The following is a 24,218-nucleotide window of genomic DNA, read 5'->3' as shown; positions in this document are numbered from 1 at the left end:
TTTAAAGTCTAATTTAAAAAAACATCCGTACCTGAAGATTGTTCATCATCTCCATATTAAAAAATGGTGCTAAAAAAAATTAGTCGTGTTTAGTGATTGAGTTTTTGACTTAGTATGACATGTTTTGAGCTATTTAGTAATATAGTGTAATATAGTCTCCAAATTGATATTACAATGTAAAACTAGATATAGTAGGTTACTAGGTTTCAAGAACACTATGGTGATTAATAATTGCCCTTTGATGATTTACGTCCGACTAAATAATGCATTATGTATCATGTTACATAGATTTTTTTTAAAAAGGTATATCCATACCAAAAATGCTAGAAATTTTTTAAACATGTATATATATTACTTTATATTCATAATTCATACTTTCATTAGTGCTTATTGTATCCATTTTGCTATTAAATTACGGAAGCATTATTGATTAAGGCTCAAGGCTACACAGATTAAGATATTGTAAACATTAAAGATAAAGATAAAGAATTTTATTAGAAAAAAATTGTCTCTTCAATTATGTTTCTAGGCTTTTAGCTATCATGTTTTAACTCCTAGCTTTGTAATTTCCAAATCTACGTGAACGCTACTTTGAGAAATATTTTCAAGTGAACACTATTTTAGTAATTTCTTTATTAATTAATACCAATTTGGCAAATCGTTCTGTACGAAGTAACATTTAATTTAAAAGGTTATACTATTTTGGTCATTTCAAAAAGATCTACCCATATTGAATACTCCTTCTATTTCTTATTACATGTCTACTTTCCTTTTTGGGGATTTTAAAATTACATGCCTATTTCTATTTAAAGAATGTATTTTTTGACAATATTCCTTCTTTCTGGTGAGTTGTCATCATTTTTTTTTATTTTTTTTTTGTACTTTTGACATTATTTTCCAACACTTTCTCTCTCTATCTCTTCAATAATTACCAACTACCTTTTCTTTCTCTTTATCTCTTTCTAACCCCACATGCATATTTGTACTTCCCAATCATGGCTTGTAAATAAAGGACGGAAGGAGTACTTCGTATATTCCATTTGTAACTTAATTTTTTTGGAATTAATTGTTTGTGAAATGATGACATGACTCTAAATAAGGAAATCTCTACTTTGAATTATGCATTATGACTAGCACTGTCAAAAACCGAACCGAACTGGTGAAACCGAACCGTTTCAACCGATCCGAATGAGAACCGAACCGATTAAAAACCGATTTTATGAAACCGAAAACCGACCCGAACCGCATGTTAATAAAACCGAAACCGAACCGATCCGAGTAAACGTTAAACCGTTTAAGAACCGAACCAAATCTAAACCGAACCGTTTCTAACCCGAAACCGTTTAAACTGGCATAAAAACCGTTTACACCGAACCGTTAACAAACTGCAACCCGTTTGCACCGAACCGTTTATAAACCGAACTGATTATAAACCAAACCGCTTATAAACCGAACCGTTTATGAACCGAATCGCTTATAATTCGAACCGTTTACAAACCACTTCCTACTAGGAGTATTTTGAACGACTCGATAAAAATCCGATTTTTTAAAATAAAAAACAGACCCAAACCGTAATTTAGTAAACCTAAAATAAAACTGATCCAAATAATGTTAAATCGTAGAAGAACCGAACTCGTTAACAAACCGAACCAGTTATAAATCGAACTAAAATAAAACTGAACTAAAAAAGAACCGAACCGTTTCTAATCGGGATAAAAACCATTAACAAACCGCAACCCGTCTGCACCGAACCGTTTACTACCCAGACCGTTTACAACCCGAACCGTTTACAACCCGAACAGAATTTAAATCGGGATAAAAATTGTTTACACCGAACCGTTAACAAACCGCAACCCGTTTGCACCGAACCGTTTACTACCCGAACCGAATTTAAACCGTTCAAGAATAAACCGAAACCGAATCGAACCGATAATTATTTAAACCGAACTGAAACCGACCCGTAAGACATTTGAACCGATTTCAAACCGACCCGATTTCAAACCGAACCGAAACCGAACTGTCAAACCGTTTTGACAGTATTAATTATGAATTATACTTTCCAAAAAAAAAAAAAATCAAAAACTTAAATAGCTAAACTAATTATGAATTATTTTGTACTTTAATGTTAGATTCCAAATATTCTTCTTTTCTTATTTTATGTAATTGATTCCATGTGTGAGTGGTGTGACTAACATTATAAAACGGAAAGAGTATTTATTTTTGAGACCGATAATATTTTATTAATAAGATACAATTCTCCTTAAATAGAAAATAATAAGATAAAATCTATTTATTTCATGATATTCACATAGGCCAAGGTACAATTTATAAGATTGTCATATATTGATCATGATACTAATAATGTTTAATAAACTTTTTACTGAATTGGATTACCATAATATTTATTTTTCTTCATATTTTCCCACTCTCACATGATAAATTTAAAAATAATTTTTTATTATTGTTGTTGAAATAAATGTAGTAACAGGTCCAAAATTAGTAAAAATAAAAGTCAAAATTAGTGGTTCCTGGATCCTGATCAACTACATTAGAAAATTCAAATCTTTGACTTTATAAAATTCCATATATTTATTCTATTCATGAGATAAACTATATCTTCACTAACCCTTGAATCATTTCATTCACACAATCCACAACAATGGCAGACCCAAATACAAACAATCCAGCATTAGAACCCGATTCAGACAACCCGGATCAACCGGGTTTGGAGTTAGCCCAATTCGGAGCCGGGTGTTTCTGGGGTGTTGAGTTAGCCTTTCAGAGAATTGAAGGTGTGGTTAAAACTGAAGTTGGGTATTCTCAAGGTCATGTTCCTGACCCGAATTACAAGCTTGTTTGCTCCGGAAATACTAACCATGTTGAAGTTGTTCGGGTTCATTTTGACCCGAATGTGTGCCCTTATACCAATCTTCTTGACCTCTTTTGGTCTCGGCATGATCCTACCACTCTTAATCGTCAGGTATAGTTTTTATCTATTTTTGAAGTATTTCATAATATGGAATTTTATTTTGATTTATTTTAAATTATGATTGTGATTAGTTTTTCAATTTTTGATGTATGATTGTATGAATTGTGTAATTTAATTGTAAAATTTTGTTTGTTTATATAAAAATAGTTCTTTTGTTAGGATGGTTGAGTGGTATGTAAGACTTGAAATCGAATCCCGTCTATGTCAATGACTTGTTTGGGTCTTTACATTTATCCAAATGAGGGGTTTGGTAATTTTGGATGTGTTATTGAAATACAAAATGGGACAGTATGTTTGTTTGGTGGTAAAATATGTTTTATGTAAGACAACTACCGTCAAAGGAGGAACAACATTTGGAGAGAGTGATTATTTGCTAATAGACATTAAGTTGACTTACAATCATATGAAGAGGATGGCTATATATGTTAGTGTATGCTTGTATAGTGATTTGTGCATTACTGAAATGTCCCACCTTTCTTAGAAAAATGGGACTGAATAAAGGTGAAACAGTTTGAGAGAGTAAAGTGGGAAGAACAGGTAAGTTGATGGTTGCTTTATTGGTCTTTGTTTGATATAATGGTATAATGTATCCTATTCCTAGCCAGTAGCCACCCTGCACACCGAGCAGCGTTGGTCTCGAGGGGTGTGTTCGGTGAAACCATAGGCATGCCTAGGAAATTTTGTTCCTTATGTTGGGGATTGAGAGAGTTTAGAAGAGGAGTAAATGTGGCAATACATGACTTACCTTGGTAAGTGATTTGGAGGGGAATTTTATACATTTTGGCTTTTGTTCTGTGTTAATAGTCTTGTATACTACTGTTGGCTCCTTTTTAAGGTCTAAATGTGACTTCTAAGTATTGGTACTCATGTAGTTTGGGTGTTTTAATTGATGCACACCTTGCTTTGTATAGAGGTGAGTGGGCAGTCTGGGCACTCATGAGCTGGTCGCTCAGGCTTATAAGTTAGAATTCCAAGGATTCTTAGCTTTACCCCAGTCATGGTCAATTGCAGCATATAATCCTATGTCCCTGCTCTACATAATCCCAAGTCTCAACTCTCAAGAATTGAAGTACAATACATGTTGGACCTAGATCACCTAGCCATGTGTATATGGACATATATGATCTCTGCCTTAGTCGGATTTTTACCATGTTATATCTATTTGATCTCAAGCAGTATGCATCAATGCATCCTCTTTGGCTATCAATGTAATTTGTATGAGCCAAAGTAGTATACTGGCATCTTGTCTTTATTAGGTTTAAACTGCAAACATTCATTTACGTAAGAGCTACGAACAGTGTCAATGTTGTGTTAAAGCTATAATCAGTGCTTGTTTCAAAATAATTTATAGCTCTCTATTTCGGGGGAAACATGATCCAAGGTGGAAAAATTATATTTTGTGAAGAGCACATGTAGGTATACACGGAGTATTGTCAATATCCAGTGCTATGTATGGAAGGATTATGTAATTTCACGAGGTTTCCTTTGTTTTATGACCCTAAAGGTGAAGTTACTGAAGTGAGAATTAGTTGAATAACTATGATAGACGAATTTGAGGACAGAAATTTTATAAGGTTATATCACTTGTCAGAGCCAGACCTATCAACTTTGAGGAAATTTCCAAGTATATGACTTAATTGGAAGTGTTCTAATGTCATATCCAGGCTGTTTGTGGGTTAAACCAGATGCTAAAATGATGAATTGGACTAGTAAAGTTGATTTCATATTGAGCTCGACTCTTGAGGTGCTCATTGATGCATCTTAGACTGTTGCATGTCTTAAATTGTAATAGAGAAGAAAAAACCGTGGAAAATCATTTGATATCTAACTCTTTTGTTTTATTTCTTTGAATTTTTTTTTCTTTTTCTCAAAATCTGTTTGATATCTCCTTCTTGGACTGGGTCATCACCTCTGAGAAATTCTACGTAGTAAAAAGATATGTGTTTACAACAGATTCGATATTATTGTTTACAAGGACTGGATGTTTTGAGTCATGACATCCTTTAATTTGTGCTGTTAGGCTGGTGATGTAGGAACTCAGTATCGGTCAGGGATATACTACTACAATGAGACTCAAGCACGTCTAGCTCAGGAATCGAAGGAAGCCAAGCAGTTGGAGCTAAAGGACAGGAATGTTGTAACTGAGATTCTGCCAGCTAAGAGATTCTACCGGGCAGAGGAATATCACCAGCAGTATCTGGCAAAGGGTGGCCGTTTTGGTGATAAACAGTCTGCTGCAAAGGGTTGCACTGACCCCATCAAATGCTACGGCTAACAGCAGATTTGGCTTCTGAACAATCATACTATATATTTCTATTTTGAAATTTATATGTTTAGACTTATATATCTATGACCGAGCTCAATAAATTGTCTCCAGCTGAGCGAATAACACTCTGGATCAAAAAATAAACTTATATTTTGAGAATTCTTGTTTAGCAAAGCAAGCTTATAGCATGATAATTATATTTGTAGTTTTGTACTGTATAAATCTTTCATTCGCTTTTTCCATGAAAGTACTTCCCAGAAAACATAGTAATCAGAAATGAATTTGAATATAAAGACCATCAGAATTTTATATAACTGCCACTATTATTATGCTGCCTTTAGAATAGGCTATTAAAGTGTAGCTAACAATTGAAATGTATAATTCAAGTTACATATGCCATAAAAGTTCGAGTGATTCAATCACAAACATCTCTAAAACTGATTTAAAGTTCATCCTTCCCGGAGTATCCATCCTCGGAAGATGCAGGATTATTGGAAGAATTCTTGATAGCATATGAGGCCTGCATCGCAATCCCACACAACCCTTCTTTTGCTGGGATACCGCGCTTCATCCTGATGTAACCCTTCTCGCCCCATTCTTCTCCCCATGAATTCTTCACAATCCAGTACTTGGTACCATCAAGGGTAGCTCCATAGCCCACAGCCGCGACACCATGATTCAATTCTGTTCCACATTCTCCACTGAACACCCCCTGTTTTTCAAATCATCATAGAAAAATATTAAGCATCAATGTTTTACATTTCGAAACATAAATGTTCAAATTATGGATTTATATTTACCTCTGAATAGAACTGCATATCTTGACTCCCAGCATCAATGGCCACAGAAATAGGCTGGTTAGCAACAGCTTTGAGCAAAGCGCCCTCGTTGTTCTCAGGTACATCTTCATGCCCATCAATTGATACTTTTGGAGCATTCAACTGCAACATTATTTTTCTTGTTAAATTCTGCTGTTTATAATGGATCATTTCAGTACACAAGATTATAAAGGTTGTAAAGTAATACCTTTAATTTATCACATTTACCATCTGCAGCTGAGTAAGGGTAGTTTTTTTCATCAGTAAGTCCACCAGTTTTCTTGATAAAATCGAAAGCAGAGTCCATGAGACCGCCGTTACATCCTTGGTTCTCAGAGGTGTCACAGTCAACAAGCTCTTGTTCAGACAGGGAAACCAGCTTCCCTGTTTTGATTTGGTTTATGCCCTCGACGGATACGACAGTGGAAAATGCCCAGCAGCTTCCTGTAAAGAGTATATCAGCAAATAAGAAGCATACAAGAAAAGTTAATTTGGAGTAAACTGTCACTTTCTTGATGGACTCATTTCAGCTAGTTTGAAGTTTAGATATTAGTCCAATAAGCAATATTAGCAAATGATTTAATGCAGAACTTAAAGAACAAGTTACAAGAATACAAGTAATTGTGTACTTACCACATTGGCCTTGGTTCTTGATAGGTGTAACAGCACCCTTCTTCCTCCAATCAACGGATGCAGGGACATTATCGGCGTCTTCATACATAAAGCTTCCGGTACTCTTCTTGCCTTGGAGCATCCGGTGGTGGGAGATTTTCGAGCCAGCATAGTGAGTAACAAACTCATGGGTTGTCATATCAGCAAACTTGTTCAACTTAAGCTTGTAAGGCTTGTCCATCTTATTAACTTCATGGACATGCTTCACATTAGCCTTGAACACGTTGAACCTTTTGTGTTTGTCTTCGAGGCTCCTTGACACGGTATGCTGGCTACGCCACCTCTCGTATAGGTTCCATAAACTATCTTCGGATTCTAGGTCCTTCTCATGGAAATCGAACCCCTCAGAGAGGCCAATGACCATTGCAAAGGCTAAGGATGCAAGTAAAAAGCACTTGATCTTATTGTAACCCATAATTGGTTTTTCTTTGTATGGTTTGGTTGTGTGTTTTTCTTGTGATGTAAAAGAAAAGTGTATGGGTTGATGGATTAATTAGGAGAAAAGAGGAGGTATTTATAGATGAGTGTTGTAGAAACAAGACAAGAGGTGGGCAATTATTATAACATATGAAGGTGCCTTATGGGTAAGAACTACTTAATAAGAGAGGATTGTGTGCATGATATGTTGTTATTTCTTATTGTTGGACAAGGTGAAAATTTCTTAAAAGTTCTAGGAAATTACATATCTTTATAATGGAGTGGGCTTTGAGCTTACTTCTACCCACACACTAGTAAATGATGGGGAATTTGAGGCAAGTATGTTGATAGAGTTGGTAAAGTAAATTCGATACAACTACATGACAAGAGGTTGACACGATATTTATGGATTAGTGTAGAGATTATTTATCCATTAATGAGCCAAGTAAGTGCTTTCAATATGAATTTGACAAAGTCCTACGTGCATAGTGCTTAGATTTTTTATCTGTTATTGAGCTACTCACTTAACTAAAATAGCTACTCACTTATTAACTAAAATTTATACTCCGTACTTCACAAAATATTGTACTTCAAAATCAAAATCAAAGAGAGAATTAAAAGCTAGAGGGTTAATCAATCTTGAATTATAAAATACTAGTATGGCAAGCAAACTAGGTTACATTTTCTTGAAATTATTTAAATAGTGTGATCAAACAAGTTAACGAACTGATGAATAATTATTTTTAAATAAGACCATCTTATCATCATAAGAACATACATCTTGTGGTGGGTAAGGTCTAGGGGAGAAAGAAACTGGGATAGAGTCACATACTCATATGTTTACAGTGACTCACAACAAGTAGATTATAATGCTAAGGTGGCGATGTAAGTTGTTTAGTCAAGCATTTTAACTTGTATACCACTCTCTTTGATCCTCTGTTTCTTTATGTTTGTTTCATTTGGAATCTTTACATTATGGAGAGAAATTTTAATCATGAAGAATCTTCGATAATTATGCAAAGATAGTAAGAAACATATTCATTTGGCATCTGTCTTTTTAGATTTGTCACAATGTATAAGTATAAATTATCAATTTTTTTTATTTTTATTTTTATAATGTGCAGTTAAGATATATATTGATGCTTAAACACGTGCAATGTAACTTGTGCGAAAGCCAAATGAGACTAACAAAAAGAAAAAAAAGGGAGTAAATTGATCGTTAGCCTTGGGTAGGTCATAGGCACCTTTGATACAAACTCGAAACTGACACAACATGACCCATTTGCCGCTTCTACATGTCCCGTAGTATTACAACACGTTTACATAAGAGATACACCTTTATAGTTAGGATATGACGAGCATTAGGCATACTAGTTTTTAGTTCAACGTATTGGTATGTTCGACAATTTAGTTTGTTATTTTTCAGTGTTATCGTACAACTTCGGTGTTGAAGAAATGGGTTAAATTGTAGTATTATGGGGGAAGAAGATTGGTGTGTACGTAGCTTATTTGGGATGCGTGAGAATTATGTGTGATGACGATTATTTTTATAATTTGCTATGGTTTGTTTTGCAAATATCTTGTGGCTTGTTACAAATTTGCAACTGCAATTGTCCTTTTCCTTAATGAAAACTTCTTGTGATATTGATTTTAGATCTATCAATCAATATTTTTTTTTTAACCCATACAAAAAAAAGGTGCAAATTAGAAAATTAGGAAAAAATTGAAAGATAATATGAAGATGTAATTAAATATGGTGTATTTAAGTGATCTTTAAGTTATGTGATTCTTTGGAAATATTATAATTCAATGAAGTAATATGAGTTTGTTGATTTGTGAAAAGGCTAAAGTGTTTCAATACTTTACGCAGTTATATACAAGTAATTTACACATTTATCGTGTAGCATTTTACCAGAGCAATGATCCATGCTCTTTATTGTACCCATAATTTCTTACATAATTACTTCCTTCGTTCACTTTTAGTTGTAACAATTTGACTAAATATGTGAACGTTTTTTTTTGGTCAAATTTTACTTAAAATGAACAACAAAAGCATTTAAATCATCTTATTTAATTTTAGATGCGATTTCAATGCATAAATTTGATACATTTCATGTTTCTGAACTTTATTTATTTCATCAAACTTGCCAAACTATGCTATTCATTTCAATTAACTTTAATGATTTCAACACCTTGTCGATCATTTAAGTTACTTGAATGGAATGGATTACCAAACAGACTAAAACTAGTGAAATCGAATTTGGATGTACCATATAGAACTTTCCCATTCTAGCATGAAGATCAATCATTTTAATCTATGCATTATTGAGAGAAAAAGTTTTAGAGTTTTATGCATTTAATTGGAGCTCTATAAAGCAATAAACACCAATAATTTACATTACTAATAATATTAGGCACAGATGGCCCCCAAACTTTAGTTTACTTGTAACTTTATTTCAAACTATATGGATATGTTCTCCACCAACATTATTGGCTAGATGTGCACCAAAAAAAAATTATTGGCTAGATCTTATAGATGTAATGGCGCAAAGAAAAGTAAAACCTAAAGATTTCTTCTAATTCACCTGTTCTAATAAAATGGATTGTTAAATTAAAGATGATGTAATTTTTTTTGAGCATTTAGTACTTTGAAAGATTATCCCGCCTTGATTATATCAACTACTTATGTCGTTCTTGTTTAGTTGACATTTTTTTTCATGTGTTTACCTACAGTTTCAATCATTTAGATCATTAATTATCTATACATGAAAAATAATTAATTAATTGAAGCTATAGAATAAAACAAATTTAATAACTAATGATCATATGACTGTATTTTTTTTTAGATTATAAATAAACCACAAATGATAGTCAAAATAAAATGTATAAATAGGGTCAAAAGTCAAATGTGTCAACTAAAAAAAAATCATAAAAAGTATTAACCAATTGATTGTGATAGTTATCAACACAGAGTTTTGATCAACAATTGATTATCGATCTACTAATCCAACATAAACTCATGATCTGACTAGTTTTCAATCAAACCCACCCTTGTAATACTCACCTACCAGATATAAAAGTTTACATAACATTTTATAAAAAATAATTAAAAAAAAACTAAAAAACAAAAATTATAATAACTAATGAATAATACGAAGTTATGATAGTATTATTGCTTGTTGAAACAAGAAAAGCGTAGTGTGTTGGGCGTAATGGCTTCTTCAACTGAAATTGTAAGGTAGAACACAACAAAATATGAAATGACAAAGACTTAAATCTTACATTAAGCTTATTTATATGAACATATTAATTATATTTTAGTGAAATTATATTGGAATTTGAGGCCAGTGTTTTTAGCTTCAAAGGCTGAATCTAAACAGAATCATTATTGGTCAAGAATATGTTCTCTAAAGGTTTCTTGCCTTTCATGCTATGTACATGTATAGTAAAACTAATTAGTCTAATTTTCTATCACACGAGGACCGTTTTGACTAATTGATCTAAGATGTGGTAATTGGATTGTGTACGTGGACAAGCTTCTAAAGTAAGGGTTGATTCAAATTGGCTCGAGTCTGTTTCTATTTAGTTCTGTCATATTTGAGTCTATTGTTAATTAGTTTATTATGATATTATAAGTTATACAAAGTATTAAGTTGGAGTCAAGATGAGTCCATTTCAATTCCGAGCCAAATCAAGTCATATTATAAATCGAGGCAGATCTAAGTTTAAGTTGGTGGACACGTGTAATTGTCAATTCAATACATGCCCGTTTCTTTTATATTTTATTTTTCATTTTAAATGTAATAAAATTTTGCGAAATGGTGGACCATGCATGTATTACTCGAAACCCTTGTTAATTACCTTATGATTGTAATTTAAGTCAGATGAATCAAAATTGAGTATTGGTACGACCGTACGACTTGTGATAAAGTATATAAACCAACCATGGAATTCAACCATTAATTTAGGTTTTTGGTTGACTTGGTTTTTTAACATGGTATCAAGAGCCAAAGTAACATAAATATCATGGATTTGAATCTTATCTATATATAAACCAATCTTGGTCTTTAACACTATGAATTTCTTTGCCAAGCCTATATTCCATAGCCGAGGCCGAAATTCATATTTCTAGGGAATATGCTGCGTTTAAGCTAAGTCTTCCCATATTTGACTAAACAAGTATGACGAAGCTATCGTTAATCATTGGAGCATTCTTCTAGAGGTCCTAAATTTATGTTTCGATAGAGTATGGATTTGCGAAGATTGTAAGGTTTTGCCAACCAAGTCGGCATACATGCTAATTTTTGTAAATAATAATTTGGAACTTTTATAGCGTGATATATAGCATCAGAATGTAAAGTTTTTTTTTTTTTTTTTGTTTGACTAAAAAGGTTTAATCTTTGGCTTGAAGGTTAAAGAAGGGCACATGATCGTTATTATCAAGGTTGCATGGACGTGTAAAACACTACTAATATTAAACGTCATCTCCTGTGATATTATAGTTTATAAGTTCAAGTTATAATTTTAATCCAAAAAATAGAGCTCCATTATCGACTTTTAATTTACGAGTTTATTATAAGATATGAGTACGATTGTACAAGTAGCTATAAATAAACCCCGTGCAATGAACATGTCTTTAAATAATTGCTCTGTTTTATTATATTGATTTGACATGTTTATCAAAATGTATTTTTGACTATTAATAACTCGAATTGTTTAGTGTATAAACTTAAATTATACTGTACTACGAAAATTGTTACTCTGTATTATAAATATTGCGAAACATTTAATAAGTTTTTGCATGATTATATTTTAACTTTTAAGCACAAACTCAATATGGTACAAACTTACGAAAATGGAGGAAGTATTACTACAACTTAAGTTGTTATATTGTTAGTTTGTTACTAAATAAATCAAAACTCTGGAGAAGAGATATTGTTTACATTTTAGGTTGGTAATACTATACCAGGTTTTTTTTTTTTTTTTTTTTTTTTAGTTTTTTTTTTTTATTTATTTATTAATTTTTTTTTTTTTTTTTTTTTTTTTTAATGTTGAAGTCATTAACATCTTGAGTACTCTTTAAGACACCCAAAGATTAAAATTTTGAATTAAAATAATATAATATCAAAAGGCATTTTACATCACTAGAATACTTGATGAAATTAGATCAAATTAACTCTATATATTACAATTTGTTATGGCGCTTGAAAAACAAAAAAAATTTACTCCGTATCATAAACCAGTGAGAAAACATATTTACATTTTGAATTCCAAGAAGATTGATGATATAATTTCCACTTTCCAGTAACCGGGTAACCCCCTTTTTCTTCGTTCACTGAAAACAAGAAACAGAAAACCGAAACATTGTACAGCTGAAAAACAGAACAGGGAAAATATGAAAGCTGTACATTGCAGCCAGCAGGCAAAAAACATAACATTCCTTAGGGAGAAGAAATGAACTGTACATTGCAAGAGAAGAAATCATAGCATTTCATAATTTATACCCCCTACCCCCTGTCTAACTATTAAGCACGCCAATCAGTTCCGATGAAATGAATAAAAATCACCATCAAAAACAACCACTAGACGCGTTAATGTGATAAACTGATGTAAATTGTATCACACCCAAGTGCAAATAACTCCATTCTTGTCAGAAGTCGCCAAAGGCTTTCCTAGACCACTCCAAGCACAGCACAAAACAGGAGATCCATGTTCCTTAAGAGTGCTGACTATATCTCCCTTCTGTATTGACCAGATATGTACAGATCCATCGGCAGATCCAGCAGCAACATAATTGTCATCGGCACTAATACAGGATCTGCTCCAATTAGATGCCACTCTGTTTCCACTTGCCCTTAATGTATTGTAAACCTCAAGTGTTCTCATATCAAACAGATTATGCACATTATCTCTCCCACTGGTCAAAATTGTGTTTCCATTTCGAGACAAAGAGATTGATGTCACAGCAAGAGAATGAGCAGCAACTTCACTTAGAAGCTTCCCTGTCTGTATATCCCAAAGCCGGAGATTGCCATCGACATGACCTGAGCATATTGTTCTTCCATCCATACTGAAACAAACGGCATTGCAATTGCTTGGAAAAATGATTGTATTAGTGCAATAACCTTTCTGCAAATCCCAAGCTTTTATAGTTCGATCGTATGCTGCACTGACAACGTGTCGATTGGATACTTTGCTCACATCTACTGCACAGACTTTATCAGTATGTCCTGTAAGTGTATGTCGGATTCGGCCCGAGCTGACATCCCAAACATACAAGTTATTTGAGCTACTGGCAGCTATTACAGTTTTATTATCATTTGTGACAGTGAGATCAAGAACAGAACCTAAGCAACCATAGAGAGTGTGACTTAATGATCCTGTGCTTGTATCCCACATCTTAATAGAACGATCCTGTCCTCCAGTGATCAGTTTGTTGGAATTGTACTCAAACAATATGGAAGCACAGCCACCATCATGAGCATGGATTCTATTCTTGCAAGTTGTAGGAATAGTTGATTCCACAAAAAACTCGGCACCTTCCTCACTTTGACGAACTACACCATCAACTTGTTGGCGAGCAATTTGTTGTATGCTGCTGGCCTTAAGTTGTTGAAGCATGTCTTCATAAAGAGAATTTGCCTAAATAAAAAAGAATATAACATAAGATCTCATGGCCTTAAGTTGTAGAAGCATGTCTTCATAAAGAGAATTGCCTAAATCAAAATGAATATAACATAAGATCTCAGTAAATAAATAATAAATATTCTGTACAAGGATGGCAACAGGACATAGGAGCTAAAAACGTTGACATTGACAGCTAGAATTCATTCAAGGTCCTCTCCTGAGCCCTGATGTAGATACCTCAAACAACTAATAGGAACTCATTGATGCCGTTATCTGGTTATAGTTTAGAACTTGACAGTAGATAACTTTGTTTAGGACTTAAGACTTAGGACTTAGGAGTTCTCTGTCCTTCAATGCATAAAGCAGATTGACTAGCAATTCTGATCTATGAAACTTCTACAATAGGCAATGAAACCACAGGAAAAGATTAATGGAAGCATCTAGTGATAGTCACACACGAGATATAGAAGTTAATGGAGACAATTTATAACCTTTTCCATTAGACATAACAGGAACTCATTATGGTTAGTTTAGAGCTTGACAGTAGATAAGTCTGGTTAGGAGTTCTCTGTCCTTCAATGTATAAAGCACATTGAATAGATCTATGAAACTTCTACTACAGGCACTGTAACCGCAGGAAAAGATTATTGAAAGCATCTAGTGATAGTCACACACGAGATGTTTAGAAGTAAGCGGAGACAGTTATAACCTTTTTTTCATAAGACAATTACTCATCTAAATGTGATGAATTGTTAATTTACTAATTTATTGAAACAACATTTTCATTCCTTATGTAATGAACTTCATGAATCATGCCGAGATTCACATTAAGAAAGTAAAACCTGATATCTCTAAGTAAACTGCTGAAGATAGCTACAGATTAACAGAAAAATATTTTATCCCTAGAACTTCAATAGCAATAATATACTTTATTAGATCAAAGGCTCCAGCACCACAGCATCTAACTGCCACATATATTAACCAAAAACACAGGCAATAAGATGGACTCTACAACAGTTATAAGCATCAGGAGAGCAAAATTAGAACAAGCCGTCAAAAATTCAAAGAAGTTATCTTGACTGAAGGTTGCCAACATTTTTCAGTCCTTAAATCATGCCAGTTGCCAGTATTTGCAAAGAGCAGCGGAGGAGTTGATGAAAGCTCAAGTGATACACTCCGACTAGTCACTTAGTAATGTCAATGACAACTTTGTGGAATAAGCTTTTTTCGGTTCCGATGCCCAAAAATGAACAAGTTTTGAGGAAATAATAACAATTAAAGTATTGGTTCTACAATTTCACAACAAACAACATGAAAATGGTACACCTCATCACATGTCATCCTTTCTTCACCTTAGTCAACAGTTTATGGTCCATTGTCTTTGCATATAAAGTACAGGAAATGCTGAAAATTTCACATCAACATTTCCTAATTTATTGACAAAGCATAAAAAAGGGTCCATTGACTTGATTCATAATTATAATCATCAAAGACATAACAATCTCTCTAGCACTTGTATGTGCTTATGGTCCAGCACAACACATCAGCAAGCATTAGATTGACTATAAGACTTGAAAATGCGCTTTTCAAACTCAGACCGGATTACCAGAAACCTTTCAAAATACTATATTCTTACGTCATAGCTGTTCAAGAGATCCCACTACACCCATCTCACTCAGTGAAATGCATTGTGCCAAGTTTCTCGTGGTTATAGGCTTAGTTTTGCTTGTTTCCATCAACTAAAACAGGCCTGACAAAAATCCACTCTCAATCTTCCAACGAAGTGCTATGTGTCCATTTTCTAAAAAAAAAAAGCACAAATGCATGATATAATACTCAAAAGGAGCGAATTGTGGGAGTATGTACACTGCCCAAAAACTACCCATCAGACAAAAAGCTCAGCATTCAGCAACAAACATTTTAATCAACTGCAGAAGTAGCTCCTTTTTAAAAGCAATAAGCTGATGTAGAATATAAATGTGGTACCCAAATAGATAAGTAGGCTAGTGTATTTCAACAATGTCAAGCCTTATCACAGAAGCTGCAGTTGACAAGGCTAAAAAAAAAAAAAAAGAATACTAGACATTAAAAGACATTACAGCACAAACCCATATACTTTGTCCAGTGACTGCAACTAAACCATAAAACTTTAATTAATTCACTTCCTAAAGTAGAAATTCTTTGTCGATTCCAATCACAAGTGAAGCTTCTTCACTCTACTCATCAGAGATTTAGTGATTAAGATTGCACTTAAACAATACAGAAGCACACAGCCATCATCATGAGCATGACTCCTATTTATGAAAGTTGAAAGGTCTTGATGAACCACACCATCAAAGTGGGAAGGTAGCAGCTCTCACTGATTATTTCAAGTTGATTGATCATACATGAAAAAAATATGCCTAAAATGATGTCATAAAATAAAGTTTTGAAAGTTTCAAGCAGTTACTATGATCTTTCAAAGTTTCCATCTTCCACTCATCAACAAACAATCCCCACCTCCACCCCCCCCCCCCCCAAAAAAAAAAACCCATAAACAAACAATCACCGGCTAGAGTATTTGTGAGCTTGGATGGAAAGGACTTGACCATCAGTGAATGTTTTAAATATCTTGGGTCGATCATCCAGAAAAATGGTGACATTAATCAGGATGTGGGCCACAAGATTAAGTCGGAGTGGTTTAAATGGAGAGCAACCACGAGAGGTGTTATGTGACCGAAGCATTCCCTTACAGTTGAAGGGGACTGTAATAAAACCAGTGTTGCTCTATGGTACAGAATGTTGGGCTTCTAAGAAGAAGGCAAGGAGCACATTAAAAAAGATAGAGGTTATGGAAATGCGCATGTTAAGATGGATGTGAGGGAACACTCTAAGAGATAGAACAAGAAATGAGGTTATTCGCAAGAAAGTGAGTGTGGCAGGCATGACAAACTAAGGGCAAATCGCGTTCCTTGGTTCGGGCATGTAAAACGAAGACCCAAGGGTACACCGTTACGAAGAGTGGAACCGTGGAGGGGTTAAACGAGGGAGAGGGAGACCGAAAATGGCTTGGTTGGAAGGAGTTAAGAAGAATATGAAGTATATGGATTTGCATAAGAATGAGGCATTTGATCGTAAGGGATAGAGGAGAAAGATTTATGTAGATGACTATACGGAATAATCACTTTTGGTTCATTTAGCCAACCCCACTTATGGGATTAAGACTATGATCTTTCCTTTTCAATTAAACAATTTGACACATGTGATTTGTGCAACTTGTTCATAAAAACAATATAAAAAAAAATAATAAAAAATAAATAAAAATAAAAAAAACCTAAGTTGAATAATTACTATGCTGCAAGATAGATGTGCAATATTTTCGAACAATTACGTGGCTTAATAAGATCAGAACTATTCACGGTCAATTAGATAAGTTCAGTCCAATAACAAACCTTGGCATTTAATATCCTTACAGGGATTTTAAAAATGTGGCAATGTAGAAAGTCTGATTCATTCTGCAGTTGATACAAATCACACAGCTACCAAATAAACCCTGCCCAGCACTAAATCAAATTCAATATTTCATTTCCTCTTAAGAAAAACTATAGAGAGGGATATAATACCTCATTAAGACGCTCAGCGTCTTGCATTTTCTGGAGCATCCAACGATCAACCAACATCTTATTCTCAGCTTCTGCATTTTTTGCTTTCATACTCATCTCATCAAGTTGTTTTTTCAGCTCTTGGTTCTCACTTGTCAGCAATTCTTCACCCTTAATCTTCTCATCTAATAGTTTCTTCAACTCAGAGTTCTCATCGCTAAAGCAATATGTAAACATCGATTCAATATGCATATAAAGTACAGAAAATTCAGAAACAAAAAGCCAGAAAATCATGGTAGAAAGCACAAGAGGTTAACCTGAGCTGAGTAACCTCCTTTTCCAAGTTAGCTACAGCAGTTTCTTTCTCTTGAATCAAAGCTTTGGCAGACCGTCCCTCAGCAACTTCAACCACAAGCTGCTCAGATAGTCGAGATTGAGCTTTGTAACATTGCTGAAGTTCAAGCTCCAAATTTTCAGCTTTTTCTTTCCATTCTGAGCCCTTAAAGAGTAGATAGAATCATTCAGTTACTTCAGGAAATGAAATAATAGGAGACAGGTATGCAAAACCTTTAGGTTCATTCAAATAGAGCTGAAACCATATACTTTATAGACCAAGCAGGGACCCATTATAGTAGGTCTAACTCATTAATGTTCACAAAAGTTCCCACACCGAAGATAATTTTGCAAAGACATATCCAACCCAATTCTTGTTGATGTATGCCCGACTATTCAGCAAACCCATCAAGCACATAAAACTTGCCATTTAAGCTAGATCAAAAAAGAAACTCCCTCCAAAAAACAGGCCAATAATAATACAAGTATAACCTAAGTAATATGGGTACACCTAAAATTAAACAGAGGAATTAACTTTTGTCATCACTAATCTAATCAAGTTGACTCATCAAATCATCGAACAACATAAGCACTTACTATCTAATCCTCATATCCGGACCCAAGCCACTTGATTGGCTTGTTTGGCAAATGGCTTTTAGCTAGATTTTAGGTTGGTTTAACATCTATTCATACAATGAGGTCAAAAAACCAAAAATTATGTTTGCAAAATAATTTTTCCATCAATAAAAGCTATAAATGCAAAATTTGGCTCGCATACCTAATTCTCATTTATAAATTTTCTAATTTAAATGATTGTAAAAATGCTCATCATTTTGTATACTAGTAGCTTACCCCGACCAACCGGTTTTACGGCATATCACTACAAACAGCAAATGTTACCGATTGACTAATAGTCTGATTAGTCAAACAAGCCAATTGAATCAGCCAACACCCAATATTAATCACCAAACAAGGCTATCATCTTGTCTTCAGCTTAATTCTCGTCTCAATACACACAATAACAAGTTTTTCAAATAAACATGAACAAAAATTCAAAACCCTAAAATAACCAAAAAAAAAAAAAAAAAGAATTCTGCAAGAACTTAATTGTTTGACCTGATAAATTAGAGGTCTAGCGATAGCGGTGATCGCCGGAGCATGAGCACCTTCTTCCGCCAAATGCCGCTTCCGAAGCGCTTTCAAAGCATGCTTAATTGCATCAATGGCAACTTCTTCATTCAACCTGCTTCAGTAATTTCATATTGATCAATTCATTCATAAACTCATAAAAAAAAAAAAAAAAATAGAAATTATTTATAAAAAATCAATTAAATTTGAAAGATAAATCAAATTTTATTACATTTTGAGCATCGACGATTAATTCTTCTCCTTCATTCGCTAATTCAACAGATTTTCGTCAATTTCTTGCAGCATATATTGCAATAATTGAATTTTCAGATCGATTTTCGCTTATATATAATTGTATAAGTGTTGAACTGGAGAATTGTGATGAATCTGAAGATAGAGTATGAAGTTTGCTTGAATTTTTAACAAATTCAACAAGAAATTTCAGAAAGATTTAGAAGTTGAGTAAAAGAGGAAGATGATAGAAACAGTTCTTTTATTTAGTTTGAGGGGTTGTTTGGCGTGGAGTTAGTATAGGAAACGGAATGGAAATAAATTAGGAAGGGAAAGGGTAACAAATAGTGTTACCGTTACTAGTTATTTGGTACATCAAAGGAAATAGAAACAATTATCACCATTTTGTTTCCTCTTGTTTGGTATAACAAACGGAAACGAAAAATAAGAATAAATAATACAATATTGTCTATGCTACATATTTTACGGTTAAAAAAATTAAATAAAATAACCTAGGTAAAAAATATTGTCTATGCTACATATTTTACGGTTAAAAAAAAACAAAATGTATATATATATAAAGCAAAGTTGGCACTCATTAATTATCCAAACATTGACTAATAATATGTCCATCATCATATGAATAATCCCAACACATAACTTGTATTGCTCAAGTTGCAAATGTTCAACAAAAAAACAAAGACATGGCAGCAACCAAATGCTACTTCTTTTTAAGAAGATCAATTGCATATTGTTTTTTCATATTAAATGGTGCTTGATAGAAGATGTGAAGCTTATGTTCTTCCGCCATGAGAATAGTAGCAACCTTTAAAGCTTCGGATGGAGAAATGTCATCTAACTTCATCACCTCGTCCAATACCTTGTTCACCTTTTCATTCATCCTTTGCTCACTTTCTTCCGCTTTTGACCATGCACTAGCCATAGTCTCGAGATTAACATTGATATTTTCAAATATCTTCCCAAAATTGTTGGAAACATCATGGAGGGAGGCCACCAAATCATCATCATCATCATTCCTACACAAACTCTTCAAATTTACCTTGTTCTTTCCTTTCACCTTAGTCTCCTTCGCCTTTATAGAGCGTTTTCCGGATTGAGTAGTAGAATCACTTGCGGAAGAATGAATTGTAAAAGCCTTCACTTTTGCCATTTTTGAAGGAGTTATATGATCATCCTCTATCTTCATGGGGCGTTTTCCGGATTGACTTGTAGAAGAATAAGTGTTCGAATGAGTAGAATTCACATCATCTTCTTCATCACTCTCGACATTGAATGATTGCTTATCAATCTCTTGATCCATTTCTTCTACAGCATCAACAAACGACACACTTGCATCTCCGGTAGCTTTGTCTTTTGCGTATATCTCCGCAAGAGTTTCATAGTGAATGAATGGAACTCCAAACAACCCTTTAGCTTTCTTATGAGTCTGCCATATAAGAGATTGCAACAAGTCAAAACATGAAAATCAGAACTGAACTAGGAAACTAATGTCAACAGGCTGAAATAAAACAAAACAGGACATGTTTCAACTGCAATCTGAACAGAGAAGTCAAGTTATTATCTGAGAAGTCTGATGAATTAAATGTTTAACAATGACATCATATTACCATTAAATTGCAAAAGATTGTGAAAATAATGAAATCAAAGTGAGAATGTGAAGACAGAAAGAAATTCCTAGAATCTAAGAGAGAAATAAAAGAATCTGTGACAAAATCAGATACTGATTTCCATTGAATAAATTTTATTTTAAGCATGATTGACTCCTCATATAAATATACAAGGATGTTTCTCCCAAGGAAATTAGTATGAAGAAACATAATAACTAATCAACAACAACAATATTGTCATGGTCTAACAGCAAAAACAAATTTTCTGAGGTATGTGAGCTCTGCATACAGCATAAGCACAAACTGTATAGTTGGTGTGACGACGCGTGATTGTCATTCTGTTTGCGCCACTTTTTTTTTTTCTTTCTTAAAATATTGTATTGTTTTAGTATGCACAGATGACTAGTAAATAGTTCTAATAGCCTGATCAGTGATCACTAAAATCCTTCTTAACAAACCATGCAAACACTTTTCTAGGGTAGTTGCTCCAAAAACACCTGATATATATACTATATCTATCAAAACTGATTAAGATATAAATATACGAAGTATGAAATCAAAATGAGTTAAGGTTAAAATGCATAGGAGAATTACTTGTAAAAAATAGCAAAAGTTCAACCAAAACAATTACCAAACAATAGCTTATTAGCATGGAGCTGAAAAGCTATAAATATAAATGACGGCAACACATCACCAGTAGATATTATTCTGAGAGCAGAAACAAAAGAGGAATGAAATAGCAGTTCATACCTTCACCTATTCATCGTACACGGCCTTGTCTACTTGCAACAATTTCTTTTCGGCATCCTATCCAAATCCTGAGGTGGATAGCATTTCCGCAAATGCACTATATTTCTCCGACCAATGCTTGATCCTTGACTCAATGTGGGGAACGTTCTCAAGCCACAATTAGGAAGTACAACATTGATCATCTCTTCCAACTTATTCATGTAACCATTCTTAAACCCATTCTCACACTTCCACTTCGGATCGCAACTCAACTCATGCAAATATCTTATTAGAACCGCATCTTCTTCATACGTCTAATACCTTTTATTTTTACCTCTTCCTCGATTGCTAGCCTCCATTCTAAACAAATTGTAGATTAGAAGGTAAATTAGAAATAATGAACATAACATAAGGTAAATTAGAAATGAACCAACCACATTGTAAGGGAAACGGTAAGCTGATTCCGTTTCCACCCATACCAAAAACCCATACCAAACACCCCCGAGTGAGAGAATGAAACAACAACCGAATGAACCGATGTGGGTTTGATGTTGGGGCCCATGGAGCCTCGTGAGTTTAGGTGAATCCGGATCGAGACATCGAGTTATTATTCATTATTAACGAGTCAATTTAGATGTTGAGGTCGAGTTTGGTGAGATCGGATCGGGTCAAGTCTATTTTAAATTTGAGTTATGTTGAATTCGGGTCAGGTTTATACAAGTCAAAATCTAAATTTAATTTAATTTCAGGTCGGTTTCACATCGGGTCAATTGGGTCAGGTTTTGACACCTCTAATATTTATTACTCCCTCTGTTGTGGAATAATTTATGTGGTTAGTTGTATATGTGGGAGTAGAAGAAAATGTTGATTAAGGATCATAAATTGACTCAAGTCAGATCCAAACCCTACCTAATAGGGGCGTTCATTATTCGGATAAAAACTGAAATCCAATCCAATCCAAATCGAATTATTAATTCGGATTAGATCCAAACTTTAATTCGGATCAGATTGGATTGAAGTTTTTTTAAAATTTGGATTTCGAATCGGCTCGGATTGACCTTGTTTGGATCCAAAAAACCGAATTTACCGAAATATGAAACCATACTTTTACAAATAATGATTGTTTATATTAATCATGTAAAATTATGTTGATAATTTTATTAATATAAATTATGCAAAACTATGTTTTAAATACTTGTATTAATAATGTACAACTTTATAATTGCATTTTTATTTTTATAATCACTTTAGGCCCTAGAAATTTGCTATGTATTTTAATTCGGATTTTCGGATCGCATCCAAATAACTAAATTGTAATTCGGATTGGATCGGATTAGATTGATGATAAATTCGGATCGGATTGGATTTGAAAATTAAAAACCGAATTTTATTTCGGATCGGATTGGATTTGGCCAAAATCCAAACCGAAAACCAAATATACACCCCTAGTACTAGAGCTGTCAAAAGCTGACCCGATCCGAAATACCGACCCTAACCCAACCCTAACCCTAACCCGTCTGAACCCGAAAAAAATGGTGACCCAAACCCGACCTAACCCGACCTAAAACCAACCCTAGACCCGAGTTGACCCGAGTATTTGAGACCCGAACCCGACCATGACCCGACCTAGAGAGGACCCGACCCGAATGTGACCCGTAAATTATTGACCTGAACCGAACCCGACTCGAACCCGAGAATGACCCAAACCCGATTTAACCCGTCAAAACCCGAATTCAACCCGACTGGTTACTAACCTGACCCGAGGTCAACCCGACTCGTTCCTAACCCGACTCGAATTTAAACCCGACCTGAGGCTTGCAACCCGACTTGTTATTGACCCGACCCAAATTCAACCCGACTTCTTATTGACCTAACCCGAATTTAAACTCGACCTATTACTAACCCGAATTTTAGGATTTAGGAGTTTTTAGGATAAAAAGAGTACTCCGTATTGACTATTGAGTTTCAGGCTTTTTTTCAATTTATTAACATGGATTTCAATTATGAAACAAAAGTGGCCTTTCTCATCTTACTTGACTTATCTCTTACATAATCCTCGTCAAAGAAAAACTGAACTGGACAACAGCCACAAAAAAAAAAAAAGACTGAATCTTCGTATATTAAGGAAGGTTGCTCTCTAATGGCGAGATTGACGAAATTTTCCACCATGAAATCTCTATTGTGATTGATTTTATTTTTCCTAATTATCTCCAACTTCCTATATGAGCAATGAGCTATATGAGGACATGAGGTGATAGAGTATTAGAATAGAGTTGTGACTCTATGAGCTATCAATGTTTTTTAAACGTATTTGAGGCAATATGAGGTGAGTGAATTTTGTCTATTTTTTTTTATTTTTTTTTTTGAAAGATAGTGATTTTGTCTAATTAAATCAGCCAAATGTATTTTTTTTTCTAAATTTATCTTATAAATAAACTTTTTTTTTTTTTTTGAATAGCAAAAACATTTCATTAATTAAAAGTCATACGACATCTACAATAGAGATTCGACGTTAACAAATACATAAGATTATAACCCTTAAATAAACTTCCATATAACTACTTATATATTTTTTTCAAATGTTAGTATTCACTTGTTTATTTTAATATTTTTTTAAATGTTTTAAATTATGCAATTTTATTTGGAGCTTAAAAAAAAAATATTAAAAATTTATTGACTTGAACCGAATCCGACTCGAACCCGAGAATGACCCGACTTGAATATGAACCGACTTGATTATAACCCGCAAATTATTGACTTGAACCGAACCCGACTCGAACCCGATAATGACCTGACCTG

General features: G+C 33.9%; 4 protein-coding genes across 4 annotated transcripts; 1 reads left to right on the top strand and 3 right to left on the bottom strand.

The window, feature by feature from the left end:
- Nucleotides 1-2,566: 2,566 nt before the first annotated feature.
- LOC110687869 (peptide methionine sulfoxide reductase-like) lies at nucleotides 2,567-5,477 on the top strand. The gene is made up of 2 exons (XM_021864511.1): nucleotides 2,567-2,980; nucleotides 5,010-5,477. The coding sequence occupies exons 1-2, from the start codon at nucleotides 2,660-2,662 to the stop codon at nucleotides 5,262-5,264; spliced, it is 576 nt and encodes a 191-aa protein (XP_021720203.1). The 5' UTR covers nucleotides 2,567-2,659; the 3' UTR covers nucleotides 5,265-5,477.
- Nucleotides 5,478-5,559: 82 nt separating this feature from the next.
- Nucleotides 5,560-7,387, bottom strand: LOC110687867 (vignain-like). The gene is made up of 4 exons (XM_021864510.1): nucleotides 6,707-7,387; nucleotides 6,282-6,517; nucleotides 6,056-6,196; nucleotides 5,560-5,967 (listed from the first exon to the last, which is right to left on the bottom strand). Exons 1-4 carry the CDS (start codon nucleotides 7,158-7,160, stop codon nucleotides 5,698-5,700), a joined length of 1,101 nt encoding a protein of 366 aa, XP_021720202.1. The 5' UTR covers nucleotides 7,161-7,387; the 3' UTR covers nucleotides 5,560-5,697.
- Nucleotides 7,388-12,430: 5,043 nt separating this feature from the next.
- LOC110687866 (autophagy-related protein 16-like) lies at nucleotides 12,431-19,368 on the bottom strand. The gene is made up of 5 exons (XM_021864509.1): nucleotides 19,064-19,368; nucleotides 18,820-18,946; nucleotides 17,688-17,869; nucleotides 17,392-17,587; nucleotides 12,431-13,804 (listed from the first exon to the last, which is right to left on the bottom strand). The coding sequence occupies exons 1-5, from the start codon at nucleotides 19,072-19,074 to the stop codon at nucleotides 12,782-12,784; spliced, it is 1,539 nt and encodes a 512-aa protein (XP_021720201.1). The 5' UTR covers nucleotides 19,075-19,368; the 3' UTR covers nucleotides 12,431-12,781.
- A 128-nt stretch (nucleotides 19,369-19,496) lies between these two features.
- Nucleotides 19,497-21,027, bottom strand: LOC110687691. The gene is made up of 2 exons (XM_021864316.1): nucleotides 20,980-21,027; nucleotides 19,497-20,509 (listed from the first exon to the last, which is right to left on the bottom strand). The coding sequence occupies exons 1-2, from the start codon at nucleotides 21,025-21,027 to the stop codon at nucleotides 19,784-19,786; spliced, it is 774 nt and encodes a 257-aa protein (XP_021720008.1). The 3' UTR covers nucleotides 19,497-19,783.
- Between the last annotated feature and the right edge of the window lie 3,191 nt (nucleotides 21,028-24,218).

Source organism: Chenopodium quinoa, unplaced genomic scaffold, assembly GCF_001683475.1.
Source record: "Chenopodium quinoa cultivar QQ74 unplaced genomic scaffold, ASM168347v1, whole genome shotgun sequence".
NCBI lineage: Eukaryota > Viridiplantae > Streptophyta > Magnoliopsida > Caryophyllales > Amaranthaceae > Chenopodium > Chenopodium quinoa.
Note: the sequence above shows the minus strand (reverse complement) of the source record. Positions and strands in the feature narration are given on the sequence as shown.